The 16,017-nt window shown below is 41.2% G+C and overlaps 2 protein-coding genes across 2 annotated transcripts in view; one reads left to right on the top strand and one right to left on the bottom strand.

Moving 5' to 3' along the window:
• Positions 1 to 11,995, bottom strand: part of LOC122695072 (keratin-associated protein 9-2-like) — a 30,879-nt gene extending 18,884 nt beyond the window's left edge. Inside the window, exon 1 of the mRNA XM_043904552.1 lies at positions 11,608 to 11,995. Coding sequence (XP_043760487.1) covers positions 11,608 to 11,929 — 322 coding nt within the window. The 5' untranslated portion in view covers positions 11,930 to 11,995. The remainder of the gene's footprint in view (positions 1 to 11,607) is intronic.
• LOC122695059 (keratin-associated protein 9-2-like) lies at positions 754 to 2,139 on the top strand. The gene has a single exon (XM_043904537.1). The coding sequence runs from the start codon at positions 793 to 795 to the stop codon at positions 1,645 to 1,647; it is 855 nt and encodes a 284-aa protein (XP_043760472.1). The 5' UTR covers positions 754 to 792; the 3' UTR covers positions 1,648 to 2,139.
• Positions 11,996 to 16,017: the final 4,022 nt, after the last annotated feature.

Here is a 16,017-nt window from a genome sequence, read left to right as displayed (position 1 = left end):
GCATCTAGGTTGCTTCCATATCCTGGCTATTATAAACAGTGCTGCGATGAACATTGGGGTGCACGTGTCTCTTTCAGATCTGGTTTCCTCAGTGTGTATGCCCAGAAGTGGGATTGCTGGGTCATATGGCAGTTCTATTTCCAGTTTTTAAAGAAATCTCCACACTGTTTTCCATAGCGGCTGTACTAGTTTGCATTCCCACCAACAGTGTAAGAGGGTTCCCTTTTCTCCACACCCTCTCCAGCATTTATTGCTTGTAGACTTTTGGATAGCAGCCATCCTGACTGGTGTGTAATGGTACCTCATTGTGGTTTTGATTTGCATTTCTCTAATAATGAGTGATGTTGAGCATCTTTTCATGTGTTTGTTAGCCATCTGTATGTCTTCTTTGGAGAAATGTCTGTTTAGTTCTTTGGCCCATTTTTTGATTGGGTCATTTATTTTTCTGGAATTGAGCTTCAGGAGTTGCTTGTATATTTTTGAGATTAATCCTTTGTCTGTTTCTTCATTTGCTATTATTTTCTCCCAATCTGAGGGCTGTCTGAGAGGAAAAAATCTATGAATTATTATCAATTAGAAACACTTTTAAAAGATTCATAACATCTAGGAAACAACTTCCTCATATACAATCCCTTCAGTGACTATGGAAAACAAGGCAAACAACAATAAGGAAAAATCTGCTTATTGGTTCACACCCTGGGAGCCCAGTATATAAAAGTACAAGAATTGAAGAAGTAATCAGAATCTGAGACACTCACCTCTGAACAAGAACCCACACACCACCCTGAGACCATGACCCACTCCTGCTGCTCCCGTTGCTGCCAGCCTACCTGCTGCAGGACCACCTGCTGTAGGACCATATGCTTCCAGCCCACCTGTAATGGATCCAGCTCTTGTGGGTCCAGCTGCTGCCAGTCCAGCTGCCCCGCAACTTGCTCTCAAACCACCTGCTGCCAACCTACTTGTGTGACCACCTGCTGCCAGCCCACCTGCTGTAGGACCACCTGCTGCAAACCCACCTGTGTGACCACCTGCTGCCAGCCCATCTGCGGTGGGTCCAGCTGCTGCCAGCCTTGCTGCCGCCCTGCCTGCTGTCAGACCACCTGCTGCAGGACCACCTGCCTCAAGCCTACTTGTGTGACCACCTGCTGCCAGCCCACCTGCTGTGAGTCCAGCTGCTGCCAGCCCTCCTGCCCCCAAACTTGCTGTCAAACCACTGAAACCACCTGCTGCAAACCTACTTGTGTGACCACCTGCTGCCAGCCCACCTGCTGTGAGTCCAGCTGCTGCCAGCCCTCCTGCCCCCAAACTTGCTGTCAAACCACTGAAACCACCTGCTGCAAACCTACTTGTGTGACCACCTGCTGCCAGCCCACCTGCTGTGGATCCAGCAGCTGTGGACAAACCTGCGGTGGTTCTAACTGCTGTCAGTCTTGCTGCCAGCCAGCTTCCTGTGCACCCGTGTACTGCCACAGAACCTGCTACCACCCCACATGCTGCTGCCTGCCTGGGTGCCAAGACCAGAGCTGTGGATCCAGCTGCTGCCAGCCTTGCAGCCGCCCTGTCTGCTGTCAGACCACCTGCTGCAGGACCACCTGCTGCCACCCCAGCTGTGTGTCCAGCTGCTGCCAGCCTTCCTGCTGCTGATCACTTTGCTAAAGAATCACTGTCTCACAAATCAATAATCTTACCACCTGATTTGGCATTTCAGAACAAATTTTACTTCCAAATGTTGCTGAAAGCAACATTCTGTCACCAAATTTATGTTATTCATTTCCCTGTTTAAAAGTCTGAGGATCAACTTGATGGAGTGTGAAGGAATTTACCTTAATTCTCTTCTTCTTATGTGTGGGTCATGTTCCTGCTTCCTGCATCCTAGATAGTGTTGGTCTCTGATTTGACTCAGAAACCAGAATCTTCACCTTCTCTCTACATGCAACTTAGGAAGATACATGCTTATGACTTTCTGCAGTTTCTGCTACTTATCTTTATAATAACCTTCATAATCATGTTTCTTTTCAATGTACCCATGATTCTTGTATCCTGCTTTCTTCTTTTCCTAATCACTTTGAGTGCCTCCCTAGAAGCAGGGAATCTTGCTTAAATTTCCAAATAAATCTTGTGCCACTATTAATTCCATATTGTGTTTGGTGTTATTATATAGCATTCATGATGTGAGGATTTACACACATGTGCATATGATATGCACTATTCATTCTAAGATCATACAGTCCCCCACAATTATTATTTGCATTTTTCACATGAGAAAATGTCCAACTTGATAGAATATCTCAAAAGGAACATTTGCCACTTTTACCAGGTAAAGAAATAGAACTTGCTGCCATCACTTTCAAATTCTCTCTTTCACTCATTCCTAAATGTAGGCACGTTCACTTTATATAAAGTTTCTAATCTTTATATAAATGAGAATATAGAATTGACTAATTTCTCTTTATGTTATGACTGTGAGACTCCTTCATGTAATTATCTGTAGTCCATTCATTTTCCTTGCTGTCTAATCTTCCACTGAATGAATACGACATGTTTTATTTGTTTACTGTTGATATATATGTAGATCATTTTCAGTTTGGAGCTAATAAAAGTAGTGTTGCTATGAATGTTTTACAACAAGTCCTTTGGTACACACATATAAACATTTTTGTTGGAAAAACTCTGTAAGAATTGCTTGGACAGAATGTTTATACACTCTCTGTAGAGGTCCTTCCCATTTTATTCAATTTCCTTCTAGGTATTTTAAAGTCTAAGTTATAAGACATAACTAGGACTAGAATCAATTTATGCAAAGGCACTTTACAGAAAAATTGTGATATCAAGACGAGCAGAAATTCCTCTAGCCTGATGAGGATTTGAATAATGAATGTGTGTTTCTTAAATATAGTTGGGATTGTCAGTCGTGGAGGTTCAAAGTCAAGAGAGGCACACGTGCAAAGGTTAGCAGCACAGCCAAGCACTGCAGGGGAAAGAGACTGCACCTGAGTCTTCCAGTCCCTTAGGAAAGACCACATGTTTGACATGATTGCATGAGATGCCACTCAGCATTCCGTCTTACCAAACACTTCTTCTGATTGCTTACAGAATAACCTTCTGATTGTTATTTGACTTTCCTCTTAGTTCTTCATGCAGATAGAAATGACTGATCAAGTAGATTATGAAAATTATACCACAATTATAATTGTGATCCAGAAACTGGAATATTAATTTATGGCATGGATAAATTGTTATCATTCAATAGAGGACTCAATTGTAATATAATACAGTAATGTAATATAATACAGTAATGTAATACTAGAACATAACACAGTTTTCTGTATGTAAATAAAAGCAGATTTCTGAGTCTGCAAGAATCATTTCAGTTGCTTGCACATTGGTCAAAATAATAAAGATCAACTTGAATGGGAATACCAGACCACCTGACCTGCCTCCTGAGAAATCTGTATGTAGGTCAAGAAGCAACAGTTAGACCTGGACATGGAACAACAGATTGATTCCAAATTGGGAAAGGAGTACATCAAGGCTGTATGTTGTCACTCTGGTTATTTAATTTACATGCAGAGTACATCATGAGAAATGCTGGGCTGGATGAAGCACAAGCTGGAATCAAGATTGCCGGGAGAAATATCGATAACCTCAGATATGCAGATGACACCACCCTTGTGGCAGACAGAGAGGAAGGAACTAAAGAACCTCTTGATGAAAGTGAGAGAGGAGAGTGAAAAAGCTGGCTTAAAACTCAACATTCAGAAAACTAAGATCATGGGATCTGATTGCATCACTTAATGGCAAATAGATGGAGAAACAATGGAAACAGTGAAAGAATTTATTTCTGAGGCTCCAAAAATCACTGAAGACGGTGACTGCAGCCATGAAATTAAAAGACGCTTACTCCTTGGGAGGAAAGTTATGACCAACCTCGACAGTATGTTAAAAAGCAGAGATATTACCTTGCCAACCAATGTCCATGTAGTCAAAGCTATGGTTTTTCCAGTAGTCATGGATGGATGTGAGAGTTGGACTATAAAGAAAGCTGAGTGCCAAAGAATTGATGCTTTTGAACTGTGGTGTTGGAAAAGACTCTTGAGAGTCCCTTGGACAGCTAGGAGCTACAACCAGTTCATCCTAAAGGAAATCAGTCCTGACTCTTCATTGAAAGGACTGATGCTGAAGCTGAAACTCCAATACTTTGGCCACCTGATGCAGAGAACTGACTCACTAGAAAGGACCCTGAAGCTGGGAAAGATTGAAGGAGGAGAAGGGGATGACAAAGGATGAGATGGTTGGATTGCCTCACTGACTCTATGGACATGAGTTTGGGTAAGCTGCAGGAGTTGGTGATGGACAGGGAAGCCTGGCATGCTGCAGTCCATGGGATCGCAATGAGTTGGACATGACTGAGTGACTGAACTGTACTGAAGTGAAAGAATTTGGGGAGAGAGCATCTTTTTGCCTAGGTGAATGGATGTCATAATTTCATGGTGCAATGTCTTATTATTTTAATGCTATGCCTTTGAGTGCTTCTGGACCTAGAGCAAAACAGCAATGTCAACAACCAATCAATCAATTATAGTGCTTGAACAAGACAGAGAATTTAGAGACTTCACAGAGACTCATTAATAGAAGGGACCCTTACAGTCCCCTGATAGAATTCACTCACAGAGGCTACAAATCAAAGATACAATATTCCAACTGTTTGATTGTTTAGTTGATGCTTCCATACCTCCAGTGGTGTGACTTCCTACTGCTGTGGTAACCCATTCCATTTTCAAGCATCTCTCATAAATAGGAATTGATTATTTTAGCATTTCTCCTTCCCTCAATCCAGTCTCCTGAATCTTTTTCTCACTGGGATCAGTTGTTAGACACTCAGAATGGCATTGCTGAGCTGTTACTCTTCCCAGGAGAAGACACCTGTACTGCAAAATCACATTCATTTCTCCCTTATCCTTGGCATGTGCTCTCCCACCTCTTGGGATGCACTTTTCATTATGCCCAGTATTTGCCTACTGACTACAGAACCTTAAGATTCTCATTTTTCCCCAAGACCTCTATCACTGACCTTTTCAATCAGATGTGTAGTGTTAAGGTTAAGTCAGAGTAGTTTCCCTAAATATTCTAGATGTTACCAGATTATAGTTTAGTAGAATGAAATATCATTGAAACAAATAGGTGTATGTGATCATTCTTTTGACATTTTTTTTGTTCCTTTGTAAGATGCTTCTAGTGTACACTATCCACTTTCTGTACTAAGTTCCCTCATAGATTTGTGCTTCTATTTACCTTATCTTCAACCATAAGTTCTCCATGGTGGAAAAAGACAAAAGCTCTCAGTTACGGGAATTAATATCATATGGAAGAGAGTTCAAATTTCTGTTCTGCTACTCATTAACACTTGATTAGGGGAATATATACATAAGTCACCTCAAGAAGTGTTTCACATATATTATGTTATGACCTTTAAACATCTATTTTCCCACCACTTTCTTTCTATATATTAGGTCCACCCATGGATTAGAAGTATTTTCTTTCTCTTTCTCTCTCTTTCACAGGGTCAGTCCGTCTGCAAGTAGACATGTTTTGAAAAGACCACAATTCTTATATTTTCAAGGATATCTCAGAACAAATTGATTCATCACCATTATTAGTAGAGAATCATTTTTTTTCTTACTTGTTCCATGATAAGATAAGATTTTGTCTACTTTGTTTAAGTCTGTACACCTTACTTAACATAAACCATTCTCAAATTTATAAATTATTTAACTTCCAAGTCATAGTATTAATGAGAACCTATAGCACATCCATAGAGAACAGCAGAGCTTAGTGCTGCCCTCAATGATTAAAGAATACATGAGTAATAATTGTCAGCCCATTAGTGGTTTGTAAACTTTTTGATGATGGCCAATCTTGTTGGTGTGAGATGATACCTCATTGTAGTTTTAATTTGCATTTCTCTAATAAAGAACGATGTTGAGCATCTTTTCATGTGTTTATTAGCCATTTTTATGTCTTCTTTGGAGAAATGCTTGTGAGAAGGTAACAGGCAGGAAGGCCAGGGATCTCCAAATGGAGGAAGTAGGCTGCAAATGTCAGACAATTTTTATCTCTCTCTTAAGTGGCAGGAGGAAACAAACCACAAGTGTTAAGATTTTTTTCCCCTTCTCTATACAAATTTAAAAAGAGGTTTCTCTTAAAATTCTGTATTGCCATGACGACACCTGATTCCATCTGAACTTAACTTTTCTCAAACCTTGAGCTAACCAATGCATTTTTCTTATGGAGATGTTTGTCTTAAGCTATGTTAATGTACTATGTATTTACCCTAGACACTGTCTTCAAGTTGGTTGCACCTAAGACTCAGAACCAACTTGACAAACCAGTATGTTTTACTCATCCATTGTTCTCCTAATCAATGTTAATGAAATTATATATTTGCTTGGAAAACTGCCTTTCTTCAAGATTCACCAGGATGACTCAACTGGTGCCAATGTTATCTCAAAATGCATGTTGTGGGTGAGGGGCCTGGTGCCATTCTCTGAGTTTTGAGACATTTCCTTTCTCTGATTAGAGACTGCTAGTAGCTATATAACATCTGGCTAAAGACTAGGAGGGGGGCATTCTTTCTGCACCTTTATGATGTCTAGGTCAGAAGCTTTCTCTATCTCTTTTAGACTTTAGCAAAACTTAATTACACAAAAGCTCTGAGCGATCAAACCTCATCACTGGCCCCGGATTGAATGCTCCTCCTCCGGGGGCTAAGAATCCTGTTGTCTTTCATGGTTTAGCAACAACCTTTCACTTGTTTAGTTCTTCTGGCCACTTTTTGACTGGGTTGTTTGTTTTTCTGGTATTGAGCTGCTTGGGCATATGCCCTCAGGAAACCTTAATTGAAAAAACACATCTGCCCCAATGTTCATTGCAGCACTAATTTACAATTGCAAGGACATGGAAGCAACCTAGATGTCTATCCACAGATGAATGGGTAAAGAAACTGTGGTACATAGTTGTGTACATTCCATACACAACGGAATATTACTCAGCTGTAGAAAGGAACACATTTGAATCCATTCTAATGTAGTGGATGAACTTAGAGCCTATTATACGAATGAAATAAGTCAGAAAGAGAAAGACAAATATCACAAATTAATGCGTATATATAGAATCTAGAAAGATGGTACTGATGATCCTATTTGCAGGGCAGCAAAGGAGACACAGACATAATGAACAGATGTGTGGTCACAGTACAGGAGGGAGAGGGTGGCATGACTCGAGAAAGTAGCATATACATTACCATATACAAAGTGAACGCGTGTATATGTGTGTGTGTGTGTGTGTGTGTGTGTGTGTGTGTGAGTCACTCTGCCATGTCTGACTCTTTGAGACCCCATGAACTGTAGCCCGCCAGGCTCTTCTGTTCATGGAATTCTCCAGGCAAGAACACTGGAGTCATTCCCTTTTCAGAGGAATCTTCCTACCCAGGGTTTGAACCCAGGTCTCCTGCATTGCAGGCAGATTCTTTACCATCTGAGCCACTACGGAAGCCCATAAAGTGGATAGCCAGATGAGATTGGTAGTATGATGCAGAACCCAAAGCTGGTGCTCTGTGATGACTTAGAGGGGTGGAATGGAGAAGGAGGTGGGAAGGTGGCTTAGGAGGAAGGGATGTATGTGTTGTAGCCACGTGTTCCAGGAAACAAACTCACTCAGAAGGACAATGCAGATAGTGGAGTGCAGTTTATTATACCAGCGGGCCCAAGGTAGTGTCTCCTCTTAGCCAAGGACCCCGACCAGTTTTTGTGAAAACTGTACGTATCCTAACTGTACTTGCCCAAACCCACCTCCCCAGATTCCCTGAAACTAGTCTGAACAAAGGAAAAGAAAGACACAATCAAAGTTAACCTGTGATTCATATGCCTTAAGACTAGGTAGTTAGCAGTGGACAATTATCAGTAGGCCTGTGGTCATACCCCAATAAGCATAATAGAATTTATGATTCTATTTGGTTACACAGATAATTAGGGTATTCTTTTAAGTGACGGAGAGTCTAGGTACAAACCCTGGGGCTCTTCCATTCAGGGGGTCTGGTTTTCCAGTTGGTATGTCGTTTCTATAGATACTGGGCATATAGCTCAAAGTCCACAGTCCCGACCAAGATGGAGTCCTGCTTTCAAGATGGAGCCTGTTCTGTCTGTTTCCTCCTTCATATATATACTTATAGCTGATTCATGTTGATGTATGGTGGAAACCATTGCAATATTGTAATTATCCTCTAATTAAAAATAGTATTTAAAATAATTACATCCCAATTCCATTTGATTTCTACAAAATCAAATTGATCATAATATATGAGCATTCAATATCTTAAATTTCATCACCTGTTAACTTCAGTAGAAGTTTTTAAGCCAAATGGAGAATTTTGACTATGACAGATAACACTTCTGCTGTGCAAGGGTAGTGGAAAGAGAAAATACTCACAGTGAAGAGTGAGTCAGTACACATGCTCATTATATATATGTGTGTGTGTGTATATATATATATATATATATATATATATATATTTTTTTTTTTTTTTTGAAAAATGTGCCCTGAGGAAATGATGCTCTTTGCCTATTTACATGTGGTAAAAGGACTGACTGACTGGATTGAGCCAAGGGAGAAGCAAGAGTGGAAAGTAAAGGGATTTGAAGAATTGTTTAGATGGAGGTGTGAGGGCAGAAAGTGTTTCCCACTGTGTCCCACATCAATGACCTCCAGAGCGTTTACCACAAAGAAAACACTGGACAGCAGCAAGTTTGGGATATCTTACCCCATCTCTTTCTTTAGGTGCATCGATGTTTATACATGAACGGAGTCCATGGTGGTAGGGATGGCAGGTTTGTGTGAACCAACAGCACAAGCTCGCTCTGACCACGGCTGGCCCTGCTGTATATGCTGCTGGTCAGAAGCAGAGAATAATATCCCTCAGGAAACCCAGCCAGCTAACTTGAAGGCAGGTTAGTTTTCCTGTTAGACTACGTGTGCATGGAAAAGACAGCAATTCCTCTTTACTAAGATTCCATGTTATAAACATGGATTGTTATCCCTATCAGCAGTACTATCCACCAGCTTACAGTAATATTGTCATAGGATTCTGAATAGTAAAACTTAGGACCCACAGACCCACTTTTTGATGAACAAGATCAACAGGAAGCAAATGAACAAGGGATCTACTTGTTCTACCATACATCACATGACAGAGATGGCTGACCCATGGAAAATTAGAATCGTCTTGTTCAGTTCAGTTCAGTCACTCAGTCATGTCCGACTCTTTGTGAGTGCATGGACTGCAGCACACCAGGCTTCCCTGTCCATCACCAATTCCTGGAGCTTACTCAAACTCATGTCCATTGAGTCGGTGATGCCATCCAACCATCTCATCCTCTGTCATCCCCTTCTCCTGCCTTCAATCTTTCCCAGCTTCAGGGTCCATTCAAATGAGTCAGTTCTTCACATCAGGTGGCTGAAGTATTGGAGTTTCAGCTTCAGCATCATTCCTTTCAATGAATAGTCAAGACTGATTTCCTTTAGGATGAATTGGTTGGATCTCCTTGCAGTCCAAGGGACTCTAAAGAGTCTTCTCCAACACCACAGTTCAAAAGCATCAAGTTTTTGGCACTCAGCTTTCTTTATAGTCCAACTCTCACATCTATCCATGACTACTGGAAAAACCATAACTTTGACTAGATGGACCTTTGTTGGCAAAGTAACTCTCTCCTTTTTAATATACTGTCTAGGTTGGTCATAACTTTTCTTTCAAGGAGCAAGCATCTTTTAATTTCATGGCTGCAGTCACCATCTGCAGTGATTTTGGAGCCCCCTAAAAGAGTCTCTCAATGTGTCCATTGTTTCCCCATCTATTTGCCATGAAGTGATGAGACCAGGTGCCATGATCTTAGTTTCCTGAATGTTGAGTTTTAAGCCAAGAGTATTGAGCCTCTTTCAGTTTCATCAAGAGATGGCTGGCCCATGGAAAATTAGATGGTCTTGGAGATTGCAGTAAGAACCAACTTAGAGATGACAACACACGAGGTTGATCTGTTGTTTCTGAATACGGTACATACTTCGACCTAATGGCCACTATGTGGTTCCCAAATAGGTAGTACCATGTATAACCACAAAGGTAGTATACGTGGTTGCAGAAAGTGAAGTAGCAGTGAACCCTCTCACTTTAACTCAGGGTGACATATATGGGAATCTGTTCTTCCCCTCCCCATGGATCTACACTCTCCTGGATTGAAGGGTTTAATACTATAAAAGTCACATCTTTTAGGGAATATAGTCTATGTTTAAACTGTCACCTGGTCATTTTGGACTCCTCATCTAGATAGACCAGTGGGCAGAGAGAGGAGTTACTAATTGCTGAGGGATAATTATCGTGAAAAGATAGAGGGCAGGGAGAAATAGTGTGAGCATAATTTCCTTGGAGTATCTCATGGTGTGTCCAGGCCCAGCTGTAGATAACCACATGAACAATGACAGCAACTATAGCTTGCCAAGGGCATAGTCACTGAGGTTCAGACATCTATTAATAGTTCCTTGGGATGTAAATGTAAGTGCCCTTGAGCAGGAACAGAAGACTTCATCCTGGATGAGTCTGTTTATTATTAGGTAAATCACACTACACAATGAAATGGGTTTTTAATAATGAGATAATAATTAGGAAGGGGGCTAATATGATGCTCATAATGGATAAAGCATATGATATATAAATTTCTATGTCAGGAAGGTGGTGCAATAAATCAAACACATATAGAAGAATTGTGGTACACCATTTATTGAGAAACATATGGGTAAACATCAAAGTGATCGTAAAAGGAGAAAGCATGATACAAGAACTATGAGGATAGCAAAAGAGAAAATATGATTATAAAGATTATGATAGGCTGCAGAAACCTATAGAAACATTCTGAGATCTCGTTTTCTTAAGTTACTCAGAAGAACTAGATGGTCAATCCTATTTTCAGAGTCAAAACCAAGACATGCTTCCTTATCACAGATGCAGGAAGTTGGCACATGGTCCTCCTACACCAGAGGAAGACAATTGGAGGAAGCTAATTCACAAGCTCTTAAGCAAGGAGATGAGTAACTGAAATTCTGGTAGAGCATGCCAGTTGTCAGCAAAGTCTAAGAAGTGATTTTGTTTGTGCCCAGGTAGCAAGTCAATTAATAGAAGGTGTTGTATAGGGACAGTGGCTCCTTGGCAAGGTGATCAGCAGCAGGAAGGCTGGCAGCAGCTGGACACACAGGTAGGGCGGCAGCAGGTGGTCCTGCAGCAGGTGGTCTGACAGCAGACAGGGCGGCTGCAAGGCTGGCAGCAGCTGGATCCACAGCTCTGGTCTTGGCACCCAGGCAGGCAGCAGCATGTGGGGTGGTAGCAGGTTCTGTGGCAGTACACGGGTGCACAGGAAGCTGGCTGGCAGCAAGACTGGCAGCACCTGGACCCACTGCAGGTTTGTCCACAGCTGCTGGATCCACAGCAGGTGGGCTGGCAGCAGGTGGTCACACAAGTAGGTTTGCAGCAGGTGGTCCTACAGCAGGTGTTTTCACTAGTCTGACAGCAAGTTGGTGGGCAGCAAGGACGACAGCAGGTGGACTCACAGCAGGTGGGCTGGCAGCAGGTGGTCACACAAACAGGCTTGAGGCAAGTGGTCCTGCAGCAGGTGGTCTGACAGCAGGCAGGGCGGCAGCAAGGCTGGCAGCAGCTGGACCCACTGCAGGTGGGCTGACAGCAGGTGGTCACACAGGTGGGTTTGCAGCAGGTGGTCCTACAGCAGGTGTTTTCACTAGTCTGATAGCAAGCTGGGGGGCAGCAAGGCCGACAGCAGCTGGGCTCACAGCAGGTGGGCTGACAGCACGGGGAGCAGCAGGAGTGAGTCATTTTGTCAGTGGTGGAGTGTGGACTTCTGTTTAGAAGTGAGTTTCTCAGATTCTGAGGACTGCTTCTGTTCTGGGGCTTTTTATACACTGGACCCCCAATGTTGGGACCAATAAGCAAGACTTTCCTTGTTGTGTATGTTGTTTTTGCAGTCAATGGGAAATTATCCAAGAGGAAATGATTTCTTTAGTGTTTTGAGGCCTCTGTAAATTAGTGTTTGATCTTCTTTTTAATTAGGACTAGTACTTAAGAACCTTTTCCAGAAGGGAAAAAGAATAAGGAATCATCCCAGCAGCATGTCTGGTCATGTGACATCATCAGGTCATGGGATAGTTCTTCCTGCCTTGGCCAGGGTCGGAGCAGTCATCTTTTCTTTCTTCCTTTGACTACACTTAGGTTGAGACTTGCTGGATGTTGATGCATTCTGTGATGAATGAAGCCAGCTAAAGTCCAAGTGTGATGTCAGAGGAAGTCTGAGATTCAAGACGATCACGTGTATCTATATACATGTCTTTCAAATCAGTAGTGACTGACCTAAAATGTTTCCCAGCTTTATTAGGTACATTTAGGTAGAAGATGTTGGCACATTGTTCTTCACTAGCAATTCGGCACCAAAGCTGGAATAGAGGCAAAACCTGTACCCTGTTTTCAGACATCAATTCATTAATGTCCCATAACTATTTTTAGCTGGATCAATCACCTCTGATGAGACATCACAACTTGCACATACTTTCTTTTATAATTTGTGACAAATAGGTAGATAGGATGATAACTTTATGGATTTATAGATTTCAATAAATGTCAAATGTGTCAGCCATAATTTCTTAGAGTTTTTTCTGCCCTATTTTCTCTCTTTTAGGTACATATGTAAGAGTGTAATTGCCATGTCATAGGGAAAGCAGATAGTCAACAGTGGTAGAAACAATAAAAGTGTTTCACTATTTCACTACAGTGGTGTATGTACTCTCCTGATATGAGACTTCTGAATTCTACTGGTGTGTATCTATCCTTGTTTGTTTGTTTTAAACTGTGCTTTAATTGACACGGTGTTATATTGTTTATAGTTGTTCCAACATAATAATTTGATATTCATAGATGTTGCAAAGTTATCACTGCAGTAAGTCTAGTTAACGTTAACATCTGTCACAATTGATAACTACAAAGTCTTTTTTCTTGCATGAGAGCTTTTAAAATCTACTTTTCTAGCAACTTTCAAAGATTTCAGTATTATTCACTATGGTCACTATGCTGTACATCACATCCCCCATGCATTTATTTTATAACTGGAAGCCTGTACCTTGTGATCCCATTTACCTGTTTCACCCACCCCACCCCCACCTCTGGCTACCATGGATCTGTTCTATCTATGAGCTCAGTTTTAGAAAAATTCTTTTAAGATTCCATATATAAGTGAAATCACATGGTATTTGCCTCTCTCTAACTTATTTCATTTAGCTTAATGCCCTCAAAGTCCATTCATATTGTCATAAATGGGAAGATATCCTTCTATTCATCACTGAATAACATTCCATTATATAATATGTTCCTTGTTTTCTTTATCCATGTATCCATTGACAGCCACTTTGGTTGTTTCCATGTCTTGGCTAGTGTAAACAGTGCTATAATGAACATGTGGCTGCATAAATCTTTTTGAGTCCGTGTTTTTGTTTTCTTCAGATAAATGCCAAGAAGTAGACTATTTAGATCATATTCTATTCTCCCCATGTCCTATTTTTAATTTTGAGGAAACTCCATAATGTTTTCCATAGTGACTGCATGAATTCCCATTTCAACTAACAGGGAAAGGGGTTCCCTTTTTTCATATTCTCATTAAAACTTTGTATGTCTTGACACTCTTATGATAGCCATGCTAAATCCGGTATGAACTGATATCTCATTGTGGTTTTGATTTGCATTCCTGTTGATTAGTGATATTAAACACCTTTTCATGTATCTGATGGCCATTTGCATGTCTTCTTTGGAAAAGTATGTCTTTAGAACCTCTGCCGATTTTAAATGAGGTTGTTTCATTTTTGCTATTGAGTCATGTGAGTTGTGAGTCATGTGAGTTATTGAGTTATGCATTTTGAATATCAACCCTTTATGAAATATGATTTGAAAATATTTTCTCTCAATTCAATAGGTTTCCTTTTCATTGTGTTGATAGCTTCCTTTTCTAGGCATAAACTATTTAATTATTCCCACTTTTAGATCTGTTGCCTTTACTTTTGGTGTCAAATCCAAAAAGTCAACACTCAGACCAATGTCAAGGAGCTTCCTATCTTTTTTCTCTTCCAGGAGTTTTATAATCTCAGGTCTTAAGTTCAGGTCTTTAATCGTTTTAGAGTTAATTTTTGTGGATGGTGTAAGAGAGGAGTCCAGTTTCATTCTTTGGCACATGGCTGCCCAGTTTTCCCACCACTATTTGTTTAAAAGATTGCAATTTCCTTATTGCATTAATATATTCTTGGCTCCTTTGTAATAAATTAGTAGGTCATGTAGTGTGTGGACTTATTTTTGGCCTCTTTATTCTATTTCATTGATCTAAGTGCCAGTTTTTTCCACTCCATCCTGTTTTGTTTAATAGAGCTTTGTAATACTGTTTGGAATCAAGGAAGATGATGCTTCCAGCTTTGTTCTTCTTTTTCAATATTGCATTGGATATTTTGCGGTTCCACACAAATTTTAAATTTTTCCTTTTTTCTGCCATTGGAATTACATTATCATTTATCCTTTCTACTGCTGTTGACTATATGTTTCCCCATTACATGGCAATTACACGCAAACATATACATCTAAAAGAGAGAAAATGGGGCCTAAAAGCTTTAAGAAATTGTGGCTGAGATTCAACATTTGTCGGAATATATAAATTTACAGATTCAAACATACCTTAGTTATTCTACTATCTAACCTGCTTGTCACAAGTTGTAGAAGAAAGTATATGCAAGTTGGGATGTCTCACCAGAGGTCATTAACCTAACTAGAGAATAGCACTGAAATAGAAAGGAAGGGATGCTGTTTGAAAATAGGATTCAGCTTTTGCCTCTATTCCAGTTTTGGTGCTGATTTTCATTTGAAAAACAATGTGCCAACCATCCTCTATTCAGATGACCCTGATGAAACTGGGAAACACTTCAAACTAGTTTTCAAATATAGATATATACAAATACATGTGGAAGTCTTAACTCTGACTTTGTCAGAGACCGGGCTTGAACTCAAGCAGGCTTCATTCATCACAGAATGCATCAGCATCCCGACCCTTTTGAGGCATGCCCCAGTCAAAGGAACAAACCTGAGAAAGGAGAACTATTCTGACCTTCACAGAGCCATCAGCAACTACCCCGTGACTAGATGATGTCACAGGACCAGAAATGCTGCTGGTGATGATTCCTGACTTTTTCATTTCTAGGAAAGATTCTTAAGTACTAGACCCAATTAAGGAAAAGATCAAACACTAATTTACAGAGGCCTCTCTATAAAACACTAAGAAAGCAACTTCCTCCATGACAATGATCAACACTACAACAAAAACATAAAGAACAACCAGGAAAGTCCTGCTTCTTGGTCCCAACATTGGGGGTCCAGGATATAAAGCCCCAGAACAGGAGGAGTGAGCAGAATCTGAGAAACTCACTTCTGAACGGGAGTGCACCCTCCTCACAGACCCAATGGCCCACTCGTGCTGCTCCCCGTGCTGCCAGCCCACCTGCTGTCAGCCCATTAGCTGCAGGACCACCTGCTGTGAGTTCAGCTGCTGCAAGCCCTGCTGCCCCCCACCTAGCTGTCAAACCACCTGTTGCAGGACCACATGCTGCAGACCTACTTGTGTGACCTCCTGCTGTCAGCCCACCTGCTGTGGGTCTAGCAGCTGTGGGCAAACCTTCAGTGGGTCCAGCTATGGCCAGCCTTGCTGTCAGCCAGCTCGCTGTGGTCCTGTGTACTGCCACAGAATCTGCTACCACCCCACGTGCTGCTGCCTGCCTGGGTGCCAAGCCCAAGAATGTGTATCCAGCTGCTGCCAGCCTTCCTGTTGCTGATCACTTCACCAAAGTTTCCCCATCCCCACACAACATCATTTGTTAACTAGCTTG

Source organism: Cervus elaphus, chromosome 5, assembly GCF_910594005.1.
Source record: "Cervus elaphus chromosome 5, mCerEla1.1, whole genome shotgun sequence".
In the NCBI taxonomy this organism is placed as follows: domain Eukaryota; kingdom Metazoa; phylum Chordata; class Mammalia; order Artiodactyla; family Cervidae; genus Cervus; species Cervus elaphus.
Note: the sequence above shows the minus strand (reverse complement) of the source record. Positions and strands in the feature narration are given on the sequence as shown.

What these genes read in the sequence shown, in the direction of transcription:
- LOC122695059 (XM_043904537.1), top strand. Translation starts at nt 793, where the DNA reads ATGACCCACTCCTGCTGCTCCCGTTGCTGCCAGCCTACCTGCTGCAGG.